This window comes from Brassica napus, chromosome C7, assembly GCF_020379485.1.
Source record: "Brassica napus cultivar Da-Ae chromosome C7, Da-Ae, whole genome shotgun sequence".
In the NCBI taxonomy this organism is placed as follows: Eukaryota; Viridiplantae; Streptophyta; class Magnoliopsida; order Brassicales; family Brassicaceae; genus Brassica; species Brassica napus.
Genome location: NC_063450.1, coordinates 31,069,408 through 31,089,895, shown reverse-complemented (window position 1 = coordinate 31,089,895; position 20,488 = coordinate 31,069,408). Strand labels below are relative to the sequence as shown.

The window sequence follows — 20,488 nt, the reverse complement described above, 5'->3', positions numbered from 1 at the left end:
ATGCTTAATGCAACTATACGACATCAAAACTATTGTGGATGGATTTTTGAAAAAAAAAACGATTTTTTCTTTTTGTTTTTTTTTCCTATGCAAATAAGTGAATGCATGTGATTCAAAGTGTGAAAAAGCAAAATAAGACTCGAATAAAAACAAAGTTAGCTAGGTTTCGAACTTGAAGGCGTAATTTTTTTGCTGGGTTATGACTACGACGAGACTTGAATTGGAGTTTAATGATGATGGAGGTTTCTAATTTTACATAGTTCGTGAAAGACGATCTCGATCAAGATCTCTTGAAAAACAAAAAAAAAATAAGAAAAATACGGGAACCAATTTGAAAAATAAAATTTGAAGGCTTTGACCCGGCCCAATTTTGCCTGATCTCGAGTTTGGGTGATCCAAACCGTATAAATAAAGTCAGTAAATAGTAAGTCTGGGTGGTGTTTTTGTTTTGTTTTGACATTTTATAGTTTTTCCGAATTGATTTAAATAAAAAACAGATTAGTTTTGAGGAAAAAAAGACTAGGGAAAATTGGGGGTCTGAGAATCAACATTGGGTTAACTGGGCCAGGCTTGGAAATAAAAAAGGAAAATATGAAGTGGAATAGTTCAGTCCCAAATCCCCTAAATCAGAGAGTATGGTATGGTGATAACTGGGAGAGGCAAGAGAGGATGGAGGAGAAAAAGAGGGAAACAGAGGAGAAAAAGTGGGAAATGCGAAAAAAAGATTGTTATAGCTCCGACTCCAACGAAGAAGCAGAAGAAGAGGATGGAGCGAAGTCTGCTTCTACAGTCTCAGGAGGAGCGAAGTCTGCTTCTACCCATGGATACCACATTAAAGAACTAGTTGTGATTTCTAATGTGATTGCTCTGTTTGTTATTCCTTTCCCAATGATGATCATGTGACTCTTCCCCAACCTCAGGTCGAAAGGAACTTAAAGGTTATCTAGTTGCGGCGATGGCTCTTATTGACATGGTCAGTGACAAACTTAAAGGTACCAGAAAAAAAAAGTTGTTGTAAATTTCATTTTAATGTGATTGCTCTATTTGTTATTCATTTCCCAAGTTTTGTCACTGGCAGCGGATGAACTTAAAGATTATCTAGTTGGGGCAATGACTCTTATCGGCATGGTCAGTGACAAACTTGAAGGTACCAAAAAAAAAGTTGTTGTACATTTCATTTTAATGTTATTGCTCTCTTTGTTATTCATCTCCCAAGTTTTGTCACTGGCAGCAGATGAAGAAGAAGCGGATGATGTCACAGTACATGCGATCTTGATAGTGCAGTCCAATGGAGAATGGAACAATCGCACGGTGTGTGATGCGAATATTTGCGGTGTCGTTCAGCCAGCCAAGATTAAAAGGGGCTGGGTGTTTTTCTCTTGCAATGCTTCTTCCGATATCACACTACGGCAACTTCCAGAATCAATGACAAAACTGCAGATACGGCCCTTGATTGTGCAAGTGGAACGAAAAATATTTGTCTGTAACCACTTGTCATCAGGTTGTTGAGGTGCGAGACAGGCACGGCGGAGTACCAGTAGTCGTCCATGATCACCTGTCGTCGGGTGAACTTCATGGTCGTCTGTTTGGTCGTCCTCATCTTGTGAGTCATACACCTCTTGTTCGTCAATTGTATCATCAATGATTAATCCTCGGTGTGTGGCATGTGGACATGCAGTTTGTCGATGTCCTTGTTCACCGCACGAGTAACAACGCAAGGCATTCGGTCGAGTTGAACTGCGTAGTTGTTGCTCGTCTTGTGTGGTGGTCTTAGCCGCTGAAGTAGAGCACTCGGCGTTTTCCTTTGTGGAGGGCGACAGTGTGGTGCTCCCCGGAGTATCTTGAGGACGGGATCGAGATGATGATGAATTCCACTTAGACGACCGAGGCTGCTGCTCGAATGATGTTGTACGTCGATGGGCTTCCCCGACTGTTAAACGATCGAACTGTGCCATTGCTGTCTGGAGTTGTGGTCATAATCCTCCAATAAAGTGGGATACAAGTTGAACTTGGCTGTCATTGATCTTGTTACGAGTCAATAACAAAGCAAATTCTTCCGCATATTCGTCCACAGTACGGTTACCTTGGCGGAGATTTTGCAATCTCGTGTACATGGTGCGTTCGTAGTTGTGTGGTAAGAAGGTTTGCCGAAGATGTTTTGTTAACTTTTCCCATGACTGGATCGGAGATTTGCCGGTACGAGAACGAGTTGTTTTAATCTGCTTCCACCAAGTTGCGGCGTGCCCTCGGAAGCGCATAGCCACAAGAGAGACGCGACGTGTCGGTGAAACTTGCTTGAACTTGAGGATTTCCTCAACCGAGATCATCCAGTCGATGAGATCGTCACCTCGGAGACCACCGTGAAATTCTGGTATGTCAACCTTAAAACTATTTCCCCCTCGGTGATCATAGTTATCTCGGCGTTGTAAATCTTCAAAATAAACTTGTCTATGTAGCTCATCTTCGTCGTCGGAGTGAACGAGTTGTGGTATGTCTTCACCCTTGGATTGTAACGTCTGTGTTGGTTTTGTTGTCGCTGATGTTGGAATGGGGCGGGAAGGTGTCGTTGAGGTTGTGGTTGTGGTGGCGGTAGGTGTTGTTGGGGATGTTGAAGTGGAGGAAGACGCCGTTGTGCTGGTGGTAGCGGAGCTTGAACACCGTGTTCGGCTTGAGGGTCCAAACGAGGCGCCAAAGTTGTGGTTAGAGCATCTAAATGGGTTGCAAGCATCTCGCTTAGTTGCTGGATCGAAGTTTGAGTTGCAGTCTGCATATCCACAAGAAGGGTTCATAGTTCAGAAAAGTCCGGCGTGGCTTCCTCCGGGTTGTGATCCTGCATGTCACCACCGCCAGCTCATGTTTTCTTAGTCATCGAAAACTGAAGTTTTCCCGAAACATACTGATTCTGATACCAACTGATAGGGTGCGGAAGCTATATAACGCAAAGATCAAGGGTTTGATCTTTGACTCGGTTTCTTGTCGTCGAAGTTAATTCGAAAACAAGATGGATAAGGAAGAAGGGCGCGAATACTCTTCTCAGTGCTCGTGAAATCTCTTAAAGAAACTCAATATCTTATAAAAATCAATCGTGCTTACAAAGGTCTAAATAGCATCGCTATATATACTAGCGAAGAATGACCTAATTCCGAAAGGATTAATGAAATCTTTTTCCTAATAGAAAACATAATAGCTATTAAAAGGAAAAAAAAAACCAAAACAAAGAAAAAGGAAATTCCTTTATACGAAAAGGAAGTTGTGATCCTTGGTGATCAAGTTACGCTACATCATAAAGCTCTGAAGATTTCATCATAACTGAAACCATTTAACCCAATTTGCAACCAAATCTGCAATCGAATATATAAACCTTTAGACCAAATATATATTCGCTTCCTATTCAAACTCAAAACATTCATCCAATATATAATACTAGTAATATTAAAACAATATAAGGAACAAATTAATTACTATCTATAAACAATAAATATCTCAACCGCTAACTACAGTTACCTTGATTCGTTAGATATTCAATTTAAACAAGATTTTGGCTATCATATTCCATCTGAATATCCTGGTATAACCTACATATCCTTTGTTATAAATATTAGGGAAAATTTGGGAAAATACATTTATATGAGATTCAAATTTGAAAACTACACTACTATTTAATTTTTTTTGAAAACCACCCTTTTGTATATATAAAATGCCTAAATTATCCATTCAGATAATTGAAAGCTATTGTAATATACTTTTGTAATCGTGTCATGTACAAGACGATTCTCCTGTCCAGGGAAACTAGCTACGATATCAGCTTTTGGTTTGTTAACTACACAAAGTCTGTGTATATCACCAGCGTAGTCATGTAGAATCTCTGAACTTTGTGTCACATGAGGTAGCTTTCATTGAAATCCACTTTCACATTTAGCTGCCATTATAACTAATTGTGCAGCTATTCCATCTACATTTAAAGCATCTTATTCACCGTGCAGTTCAACACTAGGGAAAGGAATATCGCCCAAACTGCTCAGCTTATGGAACAAGAATGAGCTCTGTTTTATTCACGAGAAAGGGGAGCCCTGTCTGTTGATGTGATGATGCCTATGGATAAAAAAAGGACTAAGAAAGTTTCAGAATGGAACTTGTAACAGAACATCTATTGAACTATACATGGACTAATAAAAGAACATGTCAAGCTACATTTCATCTCGTTTTTATATTTAAAAAAAGACAAAAGTAAGAAACGAAGAAAAAAACAAAGGTAATAAATGATTAAGGAATGAAAGCAATGAGCTTTTCTATAATACGCATTATTTATATATTACCTTCTCCTTGCAACATAAGATCCAAATATTAAATTGCAAAAACCAAGAGTACAAAATTTATCAAATCAGCTTTCCGTAGGAATATTGGTCCCTGAATTCATCAAACATCCGTGTATTTCCAATGCCTAATTTATGAGACCCAGTGAAGAGCGCTACATAAAGTTCTTCTTTCATGTACCATCATATGTATAAAGTATAACAGTTTTAGTCAAGGGAACATTACTAAAAAAATGTAAATGACGCACCTGATCTACATAATTCACTTAATAAGGATGTATGCATATTTTGGTTTATAACTTATATGATTTAAGTCTTTATGATTCACTAAGTTATATTTAGATTTTAATAAATTTTTAAACATGAGCAACAAAAATACACACGAACCCTAAAACACACATAAATCATTTTGATTTAAATTTGGTTCTTTTTTTAATTTAAATCAAAATGAGCGTAAAATGTCTTTTTACATATAAGAAAATGTAGTTTTCAAAAAATATAGAACAAAGTGTATTTGTCAAATTTCAAATCACAAATGAGGTATTTTTCAAATTATCCCTAAATATTAACTTAAACTTATATGAGTCATATCTACCGCAGCATATTTTAACTTTTGCAAAGAAATGTTGGCTAAACAGAAATTATCATATCTTTCCGATTTGAAGCTTTTCTAAATGAGTTGGTACATCCAAGGTAAAGTCATTCACACCTGAGAAAAAAATTCAATGCACAATTTAGTAAGATATTGGAAATCATTTTACACAAAAAGGCAAACAATTATGAGCTAAAATATCCTGTAACATTATAGACGTGGAGCTTTTTAACTTAATGAGTATACCACTGAATTATTTATCTTTTATGTCTTTGCATGAGGTTAAAATTCACAAAACATGTATAAAAACTACTTTATGACTTTGGGAAGGGTATGTCGTGTTTGTGAGTAGAAGAATATAGATGATTTTACTTTGAGTCCAGCCTCGGAACTATACCGACCAACCAATCACGTTTATAAGATAGATCTTTGATTAACCACACCACCATTAAATATATGAATTCAATAATGATGATATGTTTCTCTCATTAATGAAGTTTGAAGTTATTAAGAGTGTAAAAATATCTCAAATGCATTTGATTCATCGCTATTAGTGATCAATCCAAACATTAAAGGCTGAGGAACTAAAAGAAGTGTAAGTTATTGTTATCTCATAAATTAATTCGTAGAAAAAGTAAATTTTTATGGAAAATAATTTGATATTTATTAGGGAAAATTTGGAAAAATGCACTATAATAAGATTATAATTTGAAAACTATACCTTTGTTTAAATTTTTTGAAAAATACACTTATGTATATATAAATTTACCAAATTGTCAAATTTTAATATTTCTCAATTTCTATTTTTTTTGAAAAATTGTTTTTTTTAAAAAATATCGTTAGAAAATCTATCTAATATATTTTTAATATATCTACACAATATCTCTTCCATATCTTTGTAATATATGTTAAAAAAAAATTATTATTTTGGAAAAAATAAAAGAATTCAAGACGCCGCCTCGTCTTCTCTTCTCCGTCTCGTCTTCTGTTCTCCTCAACATTTGTTATGTTTTCCATTTGTTCTACACCTTTGAAGAACTCTGCTTCTGTTTAAGTTCGACGTATGTGTCCAAATGTTCGTTCTAGTTCCATATCTTATCTGACTGATACCATGAGAGAACTCCATACATGAATGAGTTAGGTTTGAAACTAAGTTGCAATTAGAACTTTCAGATTATGTTAACACTCACTAAAAAGAGTTTCTGATCCATCAGATCATAATACATATTTGAACCGTGTCTGTATCCAAACAAAGATTTAAGTTAATAGTCCAGGAGTCTAGGCTCTCTCTTGTAATAGAAGCCCCAACTTTCTGGGTACATTGAGATAAACGATTTCTCCCACTTTAAAAACATAAGTCTTTTTCTAATAAGACTTTTTCAACTATTCATTTTGCATATAGAAAGAGGGCAGACCCGTGGTTCTACCACATCTTAAAACCTACAAAAAATATTTGATTCTTTCGTCTCTCCTCATTTGTATACACAGTTTGAACCTGTCAAACCAACGACACAAAAGTTTTTTTATCACACGAATCTTCAACTCCAGTTTCTATCATTCTCTCGATCAATTTGTGTTTCTTTTTAAAAAAAATATCATATTTGCCTTTACAAAAGCCTTTGATGGGGAAAATTACTAGAGAAACATTGCATGAGAAGATATTTTATATCTAATTCTTTAATGGAATATGAACCATGCATATAGACGTAAGCAAGAGAACAAAAATAAGCGGAACAGTGTGTGTGTATACACGTTATGCTTGCAATAATCAAAGTATGTGCATTCCAATATATTTAAATAAAAGACACTAGGAGATATGTATGTCTCCCCGTACTTAGAACTATAGTTAAATGACACATATTTATCTTAAAACACATACTTATCTTAAAAATAAATAATTATAATATTCTTATTAATTTTGGATTTATATCTTAATTATTGAAATATCTAATTTGGGTAAAAAGGTAAATTCAAATTTAAGAAAGTGTAGTTAAAAAAAAAAAAATAGAAGGTGTAATTATCAAATTGCAAATTGTTTTTGGAGTAATTTACAAATTATCCCTATTTATTAAGTTATGTTTTAATGTGATTTTAGGTTTAAACATGATGAATCCTCCATATGTATTGTTGAAACCAACGAAGAAGATAATCAGATTGTTCAACAGAAGAATCATATTGTTGACCGAAAAGCCTAATTATCTCTAGCCGTCACACCTAAACCCCTTTGATCTGATCCTCGTTTTTTTCCCGGTGGTGCTTGTCGCTTATGCCGGGGGAGATCTCTTTTCTCTTTTAACTTTTTCATCAGTTTTCTCTTTTTTGTAGTTTAGTTTTCTGGATTTTTTTTTATATCTCATCGTCGGGTTGTTCTACAGTGTGTTTCTGAGGCGGTCTTTTAAAGGTTCTAGTGGCTCTTCTTCACTCTTCCAGATTGTATTTTCTGTATTGGAGTTGCACTTCAAATAAAGAAGCAATGGTGGTGGTCATAGAAGTTTGAGGAGTTTAGTGGTGGTAGTTGTGGTTGGCGTGAACTCAACCTCTTTTTCAATGATTGTTTTTGGTGTATTTGTTTTGTAACGGGATCTGGTTGTATTATGGATTGGAAGTTCAACGGTCAGGTTCTTGGTTGGACTTATGCCGGAGCAGAAGATCACAGTGTTTTTTCTCACTAGAGACACAACAACGCCTTTATCTATTTGGTGTTCCTTTCAATTTCAAGATATGCGCTGCAGCTGTGTGGTTATTTCCTTTGGAAATCTATCTTTACCATAGCCTCTATTGGTGTGCGTGGAACTGTTTAGTTTCTAATCTATTGTGTTCGTCCATACCATCATGGTAAATGGTTCGGTGGGCTATCATGAACAATCCGCATTGGTTTCAGGGGCTGTCCAATACTATTGAGCGTACTCGGCAAGCACTGAACTGCTTCCAACACTGGTGTGATGAAGTAGTGACTGTGGCTGCAAATAGAGTAGCTACTGAGATCGCTGTTAGTATCACTAAGGATGGACCGGTTCAATCCTATGTAGCTCGTGGAGGTCCAGTTTCGGCTTACTGATGTCATTCGTGCTGATGCTGTCTCCTCTCCATCTATATACTCGAGATAAGCCTGCAATGGCTTCACCTAATGGAATATGAAGCCATTTGTATCTTCAAAAACTCTTTTCCTTTTGTAGGTTTTTTTTTTTTCATTTAAGCATCTACTGGTGTATGTCTTCTATATTTGCTTGTCTTCTCTTTGTTTTTCTCAGAGCATTGAGCTTTGGAGATCAAACTTTTGGAAATTATTTCAATGACAAAAAAAGAAAGATAATCAGATTGTTCAACAACTGGTTCCAGTATGAGAATAAACCCGTTGATGAATTATTGAGTTCCGTTCAGATTCTCTTTAAAATAATAGAACCTGATATTATATATATGTGATTTATTATCATGTATTAATTTTTTTATTATTATTCTGTGCTCTGATTGAAAAATGCAAGATTATGTGTACAATATATGCTATAGATACAAACTATGGGTGGTATTTTTAACAACTGTCTCCTCCTCTCTTGAAAACGGTGTGTTATTATCCAGAAAATATCAAATTAAACCGAGTTATTCAAAACCGGATAAAATACCAAAATATTTAATAAAGTAAATCCAAAATAAAAACGTTTTTAAATTGAATTATAAAAATAGGTCAAATAAATCGAATGTATAAAGTGTTTGTATAAAGTGAACGGTCTTCATATTTTGTCTCAACGATTCGATTTGTGTTGGGCTGAAATTGCAAAGTTTTGCTTTTTACGATATGGACTTAGACAAAGCATGTTAGTAACATGGGGATGAGATGTAACAAAGCATGTTTGTTAATCCATTTTTTTTTGTTCACCAGTATGTCTCTTAATCCAAAGTGTTTACAACATTAATAATAAAACAAGTTAATTTCTGCAATAATATGAATGAATACTTTGATGCGATTAAAAGTATGTTGATATGTAAAGCAATACAATTTTGGAATAATTAAAATGTGCTGTCAAAAAAAAAAGGAAAAACTAAAATGAATGTTTGTGTGTTTAGTATATTAAATATCATAAAATGCATCAACCATTATTTTCATTATATGATATATAACAAACAAATATATTTTAAACAATATTGAAATTGCAGCTTCAAATTGCATAATAACATGCATAAAGTCTTGACGAATTCACATTTATAAAAATTGATTACCATTTGAAATTAATTATAGATCATGTCAAATTAATTATAGATCATGTCAAATATCACATATTGTCATATTACATATATCAAAAAAAAATTATAAATAATACACACCCTTAAACTTAAATAAAATTTTGTTACTATTAGGAATAAAATAGAACACATGATTTTATATTTTAACGCATTTTTACAGATTATTGATTATAGTTTTGAAACTGAAAATATCAGTCCTTTGTCGAAAATCTAGTTTGCAAATTAAAATGATTGCATATGTATATGTATAAATCCAGCTGGTTGTATTGAGCCACAACGCTTTAGATATTGCCGGATTTCCAGTCTGCAGCTTTGGCTCTCGACATAAATTTCAAAAATTGACTAGGCAAGTTTAAGTTGTCCAAAAAAAAGGAGGCAAGTGTAAGATGATGAAAAAAAAAATGTATATGTATATGAAGAACACGCTTCTTCTTTTTAACAACAATAAAGAATTTGTTATGAAATAACTTATAATTTATAGTATCGGGAAATTTAAATAAGAGTAGAATTCAATACCCGAAGGAAGCAAATAACACTTAATATGAGAGAAAGAATTTATTATAAGGAAGAAGAAGAAGATGTAATTGTGTACAAAAGAGTGAGATGAGTGATGGTATTTATAGTGAGCAACAATACATAAAATATCAAAGATGGTGCTTGATTTGGTAAATGAGTGGGTGATCATAGTGCTTGATGAGTAGATGATCATAGTGCTTGATGAGTAGATGATCATAGTGCTTGAGTTGGTAAAGAAGTGGAGGATCATTTCAAAGTTTATCTTATAACACTCCCCCTTGATCATCCATCTTGTATTAAGTTTCGTAACACTCTCCTTGGGGACCGGTGTCACTCTCCGCTCTCGCTTAACGTCTTTGTTGCCTCGTTAAAAACCTTTCTAGGAAAACCCAATGGGAAAAACCATAGTTAGGTAAAAAGAGTACAACTACGTAAGCTCCCCCTCGATTGAGCAGTCATAGATCCTTCTGATGACGCATTCCAATGTTATGGACATGTTTTCTGAATACCGAAGTAGGGAGTGATTTTGTGAAGAGGTCGGCTGCATTGTCGCATGATCGGACATATCTTACTTCAATCTCTTTCTTCTTCTCGAGCTCTTGAGTGTATGAGAAGAACTTTGGATGTATATGTTTTGTTCTATCACTTTTGATATATCCTTCCTTCGTTTGAGCAACACATGCTGCATTGTCTTCATATAGAATAGTTGGCCCCGTACTTTTGTCAATCCCACTACTTGAACAAATGTGTTGGCTTATTGATCTTAGCCATACACATTCTTTACTTGCTTCATGGAGTGCGATGATCTCAGCATGATTTGAAGAGGTAGCCACAAGCGTTTGTTTCTGAGAACGCCAAGATATAGCAGTGCCTCCGATCGTAAAAACATATCCTGTTTGCGATCGGGCTTTGTGTGGATCTGAAAGATATCCTGCATCTGCAAAACCAACCATTTGACCATTTGAATCTTTAGGGTAAAATAAGCCTAAATCAATAGTCCCTTGTAGGTAACGAAAGACATGTTTAATTCCATTCCAATGTCTTCGTGTTGGAGATGAGCTAAATCTTGCTAGAAGATTAACAGTGAATGATATATCAGGCCGTGTACAATTTGCAAGGTACATCAACGCTCCAATTGCACTTAGATATGGTACTTCCGGACCAAGTATCTCTTCTTTTTCCTCAGGTGGTCGAAATGGATCACTTTCAATGTTAAGTGATCTAACGACCATTGGGGTGCTAAGAGGAGTTGATTTATCCATGTTAAATCGTTTCAACACTCTTTTAGTGTATGTGGATTGATGCACAAATATACCATTTTGTGAATGTTCTATTTGTAGGCCAAGACAATACTGTGTCTGTCCAAGATCTTTCATCTCAAATTCTCCTTTGAGATAGTCTGATGCCTTTTGTATTTCTTTTTGAGTTCCAATAATATTTAGATCATCAACATATACCGCGATTATCACAAATCCGGATGTTGTTTTCTTGATGAAAACACATGGGCATATAGGATCATTCACATATCCTTCTTTTGTTAAATGTTCACTGAGACGATTGTACCACATACGTCCAGATTGTTTTAACCCATATAATGATCTTTGCAATTTTATTGCACATAACTCTTTAGGTTTGGAACTTAATGCTTCTGGCATTTTAAATCCATCAGGGATTTTCATGTAGATATCAGTATCTAATGATCCGTATAGATAAGCTGTAACAACATCCATGAGACGCATCTCAAGATTTTTATCAGCGGCTAGACTCATCAGGAATCTAAATGTGATCGCATCCATTACAGGAGAATATGTTTCCTCATAATCAATACCAGGTCTTTGAGAAAATCCTTGGGCTACAAGGCGAGCTTTATACCTTGTAATCTCATTTTTCTCATTTCGTTTTCGAACGAAAATCCATCTGTACCCAACTGGTCTCACATCTTCAGGTGTGAGTACAATAGATCCAAACACTTTTCGTTTGTTAAGCGAATCAAGTTCGATTTGTATTGCTTCTTTCCATTTATTCCAATCATGTCTCTTTTGACATTCATATATGGATTTCGGTTCTGGATCATCGGTATCTTCATTTACCTCACTTGACACGATATATGAGAAAGCATCATCAAGGTCATTTTGTTCATTTCTATTCCATATCCTTTTATTATGGATGTAATTAATAGAAATCTCATGATTATCTTTCGATTCATGATGCTCTGATTCATCAGAGTCCTTATCATTTATTTCTTCCAAAATATTTTCTGCTATTTTGGGTGCATCATATATTTCAGCTTTCTTCTGTTTCCTAGGATTCTTATCCTTAGAACCAGCAGGTCTACCACGCTTCAGGCGTGTTTTTGGCTCTCGTGTGTCATCCTCCTTTTCTTGTTCATTTGGCATTTTGATACGAGCAGGAGCATTTGCAGCTGGTATATGAGATTTAGTTACCGTCTTGGTATCTGCAAATGCATCAGGTAGCTGGTTAGCTATACTCTGTAAATGCATAATTCGTCGAACTTCTAGTTCTGACTCTTTAGAAGGAGGATCAAGATATAACAATGATGGTACACTCCATTTTATATCACTTCCAACATTTTTGTTTTCTCCCCCTAGAACTGGGAATACATTTTCGTCAAAATGACAATCAGCAAAACGTGCTGTAAAGACGTCACCAGTCTGTGGTTCTAGGTATCTTATAATTGATGGAGAATCACAACCAACATATATTCCCAACCTTCTTTGTGGTCCCATCTTTGTTCGTTGTGGTGGTGCTACAGGCACATATACCGCACAACCAAAGATTCTAAAGTGGGAAATGTTTGGTTCTCGACCAAACGCTAACTGTAGTGGAGAATACTTATGGTATGCACTCGGTCTGATCCGAATGAGTGCTTCTGCATGCAAAATGGCATGTCCCCATACAGAGGTTGGAAGTTTTGATCTCATGATCAATGGTCTTGCAATCAATTGCAGACGCTTAATTAAAGATTCAGCCAAACCATTTTGCGTATGAACATGAGCAACCGAATGTTCAACTTCAATTCCCATTACCATACAATAGTCATTGAATGCTTGGGATGTGAATTCACCAGCGTTGTCTAGTCTAACTCTTTTAATAGTATAATCAGGAAACTGTGCTCGCAGTTTGATTATCTGAGTTAGAAATCTCGCAAATGCCACATTTCGAGATGATAATAGACAAACGTGTGACCATCTACTGGATGCGTCAATTAATACCATAAAATAGTGGAATGGTCCACATGGTGGATGTATCGGTCCACATATATCACCTTGAATTCTTTCAAGGAACTTTGGTGATTCTTTATCGATTTTGGTTGGCGATGGCCTTACGATCAATTTTCCTAGAGAACATGCAACACATGTCATTTTATTCCCTTGAGAAATCTCCTGGATTTTCAATGGATGACCATGTGAACTTTCTATGATTTTACGCATCATTGTAGTGCCTGGGTGGCCAAGGCGATCATGCCATAACGTGAACTCTTCTGGGTTCCGTTTTACTACAAGATTTGATTCGATCTCATCGATATAAGTATGATGTAATCCCGAAGGAAGTTCTGGAAACTTTTCCAATATGTGTTTTCTGCCACATTTTTCAGAAATTACATACATGTATTTCTTTCCATCCTCAGTTGCAGACTGAGTATCATATCCGTGAAGATATATGTCTTTAAAACTCAACAAATTCCTTTTAGAACTCGGAGAGTATAAAGCATTATTTATGGAAAATTTTGTTCCATTCGGCAAAGTAAAGTTTGCTTTACCAGTTCCTTCAATCACGTCTGCAGGACCTGATATTGTATTGACGACAATTCTTGTCGGTTTTATATCAGAGAAATATCTCTTTTGTCTCAGAATAGTGTGCGTTGTTCCACTATCTGGTATGCATATTTCACGAATCCGTTTCTTGGATTTTGCTCCATTAGTATTTTGATCCATTTCTGAAATTATCATAAACATTAAATAAAAGTGAAACGTGAAATTTATTCATTGATTATATAAAGAAAACACACAATAATTATACAAATATTGTTGTTAAAACAACATTATTCTTTGAAAACATAATTATTATACATTACAAATGAGGACTATTCAGCAGTCTTATTAGAAACATTTCCGTACTCTTCAAGAGTATTCTAGTCCAGCTCATTTGCGAAATCAGAGGATTCAAGGTATGAGGTCCCTTCAACGTTTTCCGTGAGGTTCACCTCTTTAGCCTTTCCTTTTATGGATTCTTGATATAACTTGCACAAATGTGGGGGAGTACGACAGGTACGGGACCAATGTCCTTTACATCCACATCTGTAACATACAGTCTCACTTTTCTTTGTGGTATCCTCTTCGGTTTCTTTGCCTTTATGAGGTTGTTCAGATCTAACCCATTTGTTAGATCTAATACTTTTAGGATAGTAAGGCTTTCCACGTTTGTTGTTGAAACGCCGACCACGACCTCGATTGGTATGGTTTCTCCTTCCCGAATATTCTACCGCCGTAGCATTCACTTCGGGAAATGCCTTGGCTCCCGTGGGTCGGGAATTATGGTTTTTGATTAGTAACTCATCGTTCTTTTCAGCCAACATGAGTGTTACCATCAATTCAGAAAATTTGGTGTACCCACATTTTCTGTAAATTCGGGATAAGACGTTGTGTTCTTTGTGGAAGGTATTGTATGTCTTGTCAAGCATTTCTGCTTCGGTGACAGGGTTACCACAATATTTTAATTGTGCAACTATCCTCAAGATAGTGGAATTGTAATCTCTAACCCTTTGGAAATCCTGAAACCTCAGGGTTTTCCACTCTTCAAGAGCGTGAGGGAGATTGATTTCCTTTTGATTATCGAATCTGTCTTTCAAGGCTTGCCATAGTACAGCTGGGTCCTCAACGTCTCCATAGTCGTGAGTTAGATTCTCATCTAAGTGCTTCTTCAGGAAGATTATCGCCTCGGCTATATGCTCGGGTGGCGATTTGTTACCGACTTTTATAGCTTCAGATATCTTTTTTATTACAAGATAAGGTTTCACATTTGTGACCCATCTGACATAGTTTTCGCCGGTTACTTTTAGAGCCAGGAACTGGAGTTTCTCGATGTTTGCCATTTGTATTTCTAAAACACAAAATAGTAATTTTATTAGAACTTCATAAAAAAACCGTTTACATTAATCATACAAGCAATTACAAGGAGAAGCGATGTAAATAAAATTAAACCGATATTCATCTTAAATTCACTCGGAGTAAATTCTCCAACGAATGAACCATAAATAGAAACACAAATAAAAATGGCACATAAAAACAAAAGTGCGCGAATCATCTTTCTTGAAATGAAAAATCGGAGGAGAGCGATTTGAAATTTTTGAGAGAAGATGAAATGTTTTGGATGATGAAATGGAGTGAAAATGAGTTGTATTTATAGATGAAAATTACTGTTCATGACCGTTGGAGAAAGGGGAAATTTTTGAAAATTTTTCTTTGTGACCGTTGGGGTTAAATCGAGTGCACCAAAAATTAGTCTGAAAATATCGTATTAAACGGTCAATCAAATCTATAAAATTTCATAAAAGTGAAAAATTATGACAATGAAATATTTATGTTATATGACAACAAATCATGCGACGGCTCAGCCGATCAATGCAGAATAATAAATAAATTATACGGCGGCTCGGCCGACCAATTAATAATAAACAGAATATAAGGCGGCTCAGCCGACCAATAAATAATAAACAGGATATAAGGCGGCTCGGCCGACCAATAAATAATAAACAGGATATAAGGCGGCTCGGCCGACCAATAAATAATAAACAGGATATAAGGCGGCTCGGCCGACCAATAAATAAATTAAATTACTAGTAAATAATATAGGCGGTATTCCGGCCATTATAACATGATATAAATAATAGTAGAGGCGGTATACCGACCATTATAACAGGGTATAAATGATACAAATAAATTTTACCAAATCGCAGAGTGATCGTGCTGATAACGTGTTATGAAATAACTTATAATTTATAGTATCGGGAAATTTAAATAAGAGTAGAATTCAATACCCGAAGGAAGCAAATAACACTTAATATGAGAGAAAGAGTTTATTATAAGGAAGAAGAAGAAGATGTAATTGTGTACAAAAGAGTGAGATGAGTGATGGTATTTATAGTGAGCAACAATACATAAAATATCAAAGATGGTGCTTGATTTGGTAAATGAGTGGGTGATCATAGTGCTTGATGAGTAGATGATCATAGTGCTTGATGAGTAGATGATCATAGTGCTTGAGTTGGTAAAGGAGTGGAGGATCATTTCAAAGTTTATCTTATAACAGAATTCACCCAACTTTTGAGAATTCATAATTGTACTATCCGAGAAGTTCCTATTATTTTACTATTACAATAAAATTACACAAAAAAAAAAGTAAGAACACCTCGTACCCACCATTGGAGTCCTTAACAATAAATAATTAATTTTTTTTTTTGGAATAGTTAAGGATTCTAATCACAAATGTTGTTCCAATGGTGTTATCCGTTATGGAATCCTTAGAAAAAAATTAATAAATTTGTAAAACATTTAAATTTAATTTAAAATTTTTATTTATTGAATGACTAAATGTAAACATACAATAATTAAACATCTCCATCATTACCAAACTTGTTCCAAATATTTTGAATCAAATCATATTTCAATTGTTCATGTATATGCGGGTCACGAACTTGACTCTGTATGTCAAGCATAGTACGGAGATTTGAAGGCTTGGGAGTATATGACATATCCACCTGTAAACTTCTACTCGAGTCTCCTTCTTCAAACTCTGATGTATCATACTGAGTGTATCCATTGCGTTCATTTTCTACTATCATATTATGCAGTATGATACATGTTCGCATAACCATCCCTATTTGTCTCTTGTCCCACAAAATAGCCGGGTTTTTCACTATTGCAAATCGAGTTTGCAATACTCCAAAAGCACGCTCCACATCTTTTCGGGTTGATTCTTGAACTTTAGCAAATAACTGTGCTTCAGGACTTTGAGGGTTTGAGATAGATTGGATAAATGTTGACCATTTTGGATAAATGCCGTCTGTGAGGTAGTACGGAAAATCATACTGGTGTCCGTTGACCACGTACTGTACCCTTGGAGCTCGACCTTGTAAAATGTCATCAAAAACAGGAGACCGATCGAGGACGTTAATATCGTTTAAGGTACATGGAGGACCAAAAAAAGCGTGTCATATCCAAAGATCTTCACTGAAGTAGTCATTCCATAGACGGGTATGGCCCTCTTCGCGGTTTCGTTCGACATATGCATGTTTGCTCTGTTTCTTTGTTCGGTTCTCCACGATGTTGTTGTATGTATCTTCAAAACATTCATCGAAAGCCGCTTCGAATCTTTGATCGAATGCATCTCCCATATTTGGCTATAATTCCTTCAAAATTGATTTATCAAGAAAAACTTTTTAAAACTATAACAAATACAACCTCCATCTTTTATGTTCTGATAAATACAAAGAACAAAGAATATTTCGATGCATGTCTTGTATTTATTCCATAAGAAGAAAATACTTTGTGCTTATTATTGCTGAATGTATTATTACGTACGAATTACAATAAATAAATGCTATCTGAGTTTATCATTTCATGGCAATATTCAGTACAAATGTTGTATGAGTGGTCTAGCTAGATGCAGCGGCTAGATATTTTGTATAGCGGCCAAGCGTGATGACTATGAAAAGTGAAAACACGAGTTTGATTATAATGCTAGAAGAAACAAAAGCTGCTTCAAGTTCAAGTTCAAGCAAATCTCATACAAGTCCAAGATTACCAAAGCAGAGAAGAAACAGAGAGCTTACAGTAGTAGAGTTACACGTTCCAGAGGTACTAGAGATACAAGTTTTGAAGGTAGTAGAAGAAGAGCAGTAGAGTTACAAAGCCGAGATAACAAACATAGTTATAAAGCCAAGAAAGGGCAACAGAGAACCCGTGACTTGGTTCACATGAAAACAGTAGCAGAAACAAACAAAGCACAAAGAAACAAACCAAAATACAACAGCTTTTGTCTTCAGTACTCACATGGTCTTGTACTTCACCTGAAACAGGGAAAATGAGATTCGTAAGCAAAGTAAAAAGATAAGTAAACATCACTAAAGTTAGCGTTAACAAACCATCAATTATCACAACATCTCAGACATTAATTTCATTTTCAGAGCTAATTCCGTCTCAGAGAGTGGCTCGGTCTTTGCAACCAAACTTGCAAGCAAACTCTGATTTGAGATTTGCTTTTTGGTCTCCATCATTTCTTTTAGTTGTCCTAATTCTTCTTCTTTTCCAATTTTCTTCCTCTTGCCAGCAGCCTTAGCTGCCTTAACTCCTATGGGTCTCTCTTGTGGCTCTGTCACTGACCCTTGAGCATCAGAATCAATTGTTTTGCGCTTGTCCTTACCACTGTCCTTCTCGAGATAGGTGGAGCACCATTTCACATCATGCCTAAGCTCCCTCCACACATGTTACAAGTTGAACTTAATGCCCTTGTCATTGTAGAAGATATCCAAGGCATCCTTCATCACATCGTTGTCATTTTGCCCGCTTCTCCTCAGTGCCATCTCGTAGCGGCCAGAAAACTTACACACCAAATCATTGATTCTAGCCCATCTTTCCTTGCATTGCCCAAGTTCTCTTGGGATTGTCCCAACTAGTAGAGGACTGGAGTTGTAGTACTCTACAATCCTATTCCAGAACGCACCAGCTTTCTGTTCATTACTGACTATTAGGTCTTTGCTGGTGTTGAGCCAAGCACCAATGAGTATTATATCCTCCTTCGGTGACCATTTTCTCCTCTCTTTGACAGTAGACTCATCGGAACATTGGCTGCTAAAGCCAAGAGGTTCCAATGAGTCAAGGTCAACTACCCCTTGGCTGCCTAAAAGGTTAACAAAACTTGTGGAGTTTGCCATTTAGGAAGAAGACTCTGTTTTACTCAACTAGCAAAGGGAGGCGACTAAATAAGGGATTATTTACGCAAATCTATTGAATCCTAGTAGGAAACTGTCATATCATTACAGCTACAGACAATTTAATGAAGCTTTACCCCGAAATAAGCAGTTAGACACAATTTAATGGTGGTTTACTTTGCATTTATAACCTATCATTTCACTATCGAATTTACACCAGAAAGTTAACTAGTTCAAAGGACAAAAGTTATTGTTCTCAAACTACAAACTTACGTTTGAACTAGAAATTTTTAAAGTTCAAACAAGGAAAAGATTTAGTGATAAATGATGGTTTACTGTTATTGTTTTCAAACTACAAACTTAAGTTAATGGGTAAGTTTAGACACTAATCTCCTTTGGCCTGTCTCAAGTTCAGTCAGACGCATATGCAGCATCCTCACCTGCTCCTAAACATATATCAGACAAACCAATCATTATGTTACAAAGTTTGTACAAACAACTATCAATTTCATGTTACAATTTAGATTTGAACTCACCTTAAGCGCCTGACACTCTCTCAGAAGCTTCTCCTGCTCGTAGACTTTTATTTTCAGCCTCTCAACCTCTTGTTGCATACCCATAACCCATGGCTGCCTGAAATGCAGCCCGCCATTCTGCCAAAACATAATAACCATTGTCAAACTGCAAATTCATTTCGAAGAAGAAGAATGTTAGTAACAGAAAACACTATATACCCCTTCGTCTTTGCATATGAAGTATCTTTTCCCAGGGAGGTAGTCATATGTGTCCTCTTCATCAACGACTTCCTTCGTGATTGATCCACAGGGGCAGAGTTTAGGAATACCCTGTTGCGCATATGCAACGAAATAAAGCATGTTGTAGTAATCTTTGTGTGCTTTCATATCTTTTAATTCTTCCTCCATTTCAACACCTGCAAGAACAAAAACTAATCGATTTAAAACCCTATACCCGAACCCTAAATCGATTTAGAACTCAATCCCGAACCCTATAACGATTTATAACTCAATCCCGAACCTTAATAACGACAAAAACAACAAAGAAGCAAATCGAGATGAAGAAAATAGCAAACCTAGACGAAAACCCTAATTCGATAAAAATCCCCAACTCGATTTGAAACCCTAAATCCATTTAAACCCCTCGATAGAACCCTAAAAACAGATGAAAACAACATGCAACAACTCCAAATGCAAAAATATTGACGTGAAAGCTCCGATTTACCTTCACCCTTCTCCTATCGCCGAATCGCCTTTGATATCGCGAGAGCTCTTTTTTTCGTGATGGAAAAAAAAAGTGATTCTTTTCTTTCCCACACGCGAAAGACACCCCCACCCCTCGCCTATCAGCTGTTGCCACGCACGTAAGGATTAAGTCCTTAAACACCTTGTTTAAGGACTCTTTCTTAGCTAAAAAAAAAATAAACTATTATTATACTCGGATTTGCTTAGGATTCCGCGTTAAGTTCCACTTACGTTCCCGTGTTGCGGGTGGTCTAAGAAGTGTGTATCTTAACCGAAAAAAGCTTCCAAAAGCTTCCAAAGAATATTAGAACAACAAAAAAAAAAGAGCTTCCAAAGAATATAGATTGTCAAGAAAGATACGACAAGTTTGAGTTATAGAAAGGAAAAAGCAGAGAGCAAAAAGACTGACAGACAGATGTTTGCATGTTAGAATATTTCAATTAAAACATGGACACAAATTAATTTAACTGAACGATAAGTGGTGTCCAAATAAAAAAAAACAAAACTGACACTACAGGAAATAAGGGTTTTGATGGCACCGCTAAAGCGCTATAAGACGCTACCATAGCGTTGTAGAAAGCGCTCCAATATCGCCCGCGATAATAGGTCTCGTACATTT

At 35.8% G+C, this 20,488-nt stretch overlaps 2 protein-coding genes and 1 long non-coding RNA gene across 6 annotated transcripts; 1 reads left to right on the top strand and 2 right to left on the bottom strand.

Moving 5' to 3' along the window:
- The first annotated feature begins 220 nt into the window (after positions 1 to 220).
- Positions 221 to 3,179, top strand: LOC106407489. 4 transcript variants are annotated; one of them, XM_013848360.3, is made up of 6 exons: positions 221 to 806; positions 921 to 992; positions 1,079 to 1,147; positions 1,232 to 1,603; positions 1,679 to 2,371; positions 2,457 to 3,179. In XM_013848360.3, the coding sequence occupies exons 1-4, from the start codon at positions 641 to 643 to the stop codon at positions 1,507 to 1,509; spliced, it is 585 nt and encodes a 194-aa protein (XP_013703814.1). In that variant the 5' UTR covers positions 221 to 640; the 3' UTR covers positions 1,510 to 1,603; positions 1,679 to 2,371; positions 2,457 to 3,179. The 4 variants fall into 4 exon arrangements, 2 of the variants coding, with proteins under 2 accessions (XP_013703814.1, XP_022563362.1); XM_022707641.2 differs by having other exon boundaries at positions 237 to 806; positions 1,235 to 2,371; XR_007326616.1 differs by having other exon boundaries at positions 513 to 843; positions 1,235 to 2,371.
- Positions 3,180 to 13,813: 10,634 nt separating this feature from the next.
- LOC125590290 lies at positions 13,814 to 14,870 on the bottom strand. The gene has a single exon (XM_048763740.1). The coding sequence runs from the start codon at positions 14,771 to 14,773 to the stop codon at positions 13,814 to 13,816; it is 960 nt and encodes a 319-aa protein (XP_048619697.1). The 5' UTR covers positions 14,774 to 14,870.
- Positions 14,871 to 16,462: 1,592 nt separating this feature from the next.
- LOC125590289 lies at positions 16,463 to 20,372 on the bottom strand. The gene is made up of 2 exons (XR_007326614.1): positions 17,513 to 20,372; positions 16,463 to 17,089 (listed from the first exon to the last, which is right to left on the bottom strand). It is a non-coding gene; the product is annotated as an uncharacterized LOC125590289 (long non-coding RNA).
- Positions 20,373 to 20,488: the final 116 nt, after the last annotated feature.

Excerpts from the sequence above, each read along its gene's own strand:
- LOC106407489 (XM_013848360.3), top strand. The coding sequence starts at position 641 with ATGGTGATAACTGGGAGAGGCAAGAGAGGATGGAGGAGAAAAAGAGGG. Across the intron at positions 993-1,078 it reads GGTCAGTGACAAACTTAAAG|CGGATGAACTTAAAGATTAT; the intron begins GTACCAGAAAAA and ends TGTCACTGGCAG. Across the intron at positions 1,148-1,231 it reads GGTCAGTGACAAACTTGAAG|CAGATGAAGAAGAAGCGGAT; the intron begins GTACCAAAAAAA and ends TGTCACTGGCAG.
- LOC125590290 (XM_048763740.1), bottom strand. The coding sequence starts at position 14,773 with ATGGCAAACATCGAGAAACTCCAGTTCCTGGCTCTAAAAGTAACCGGC.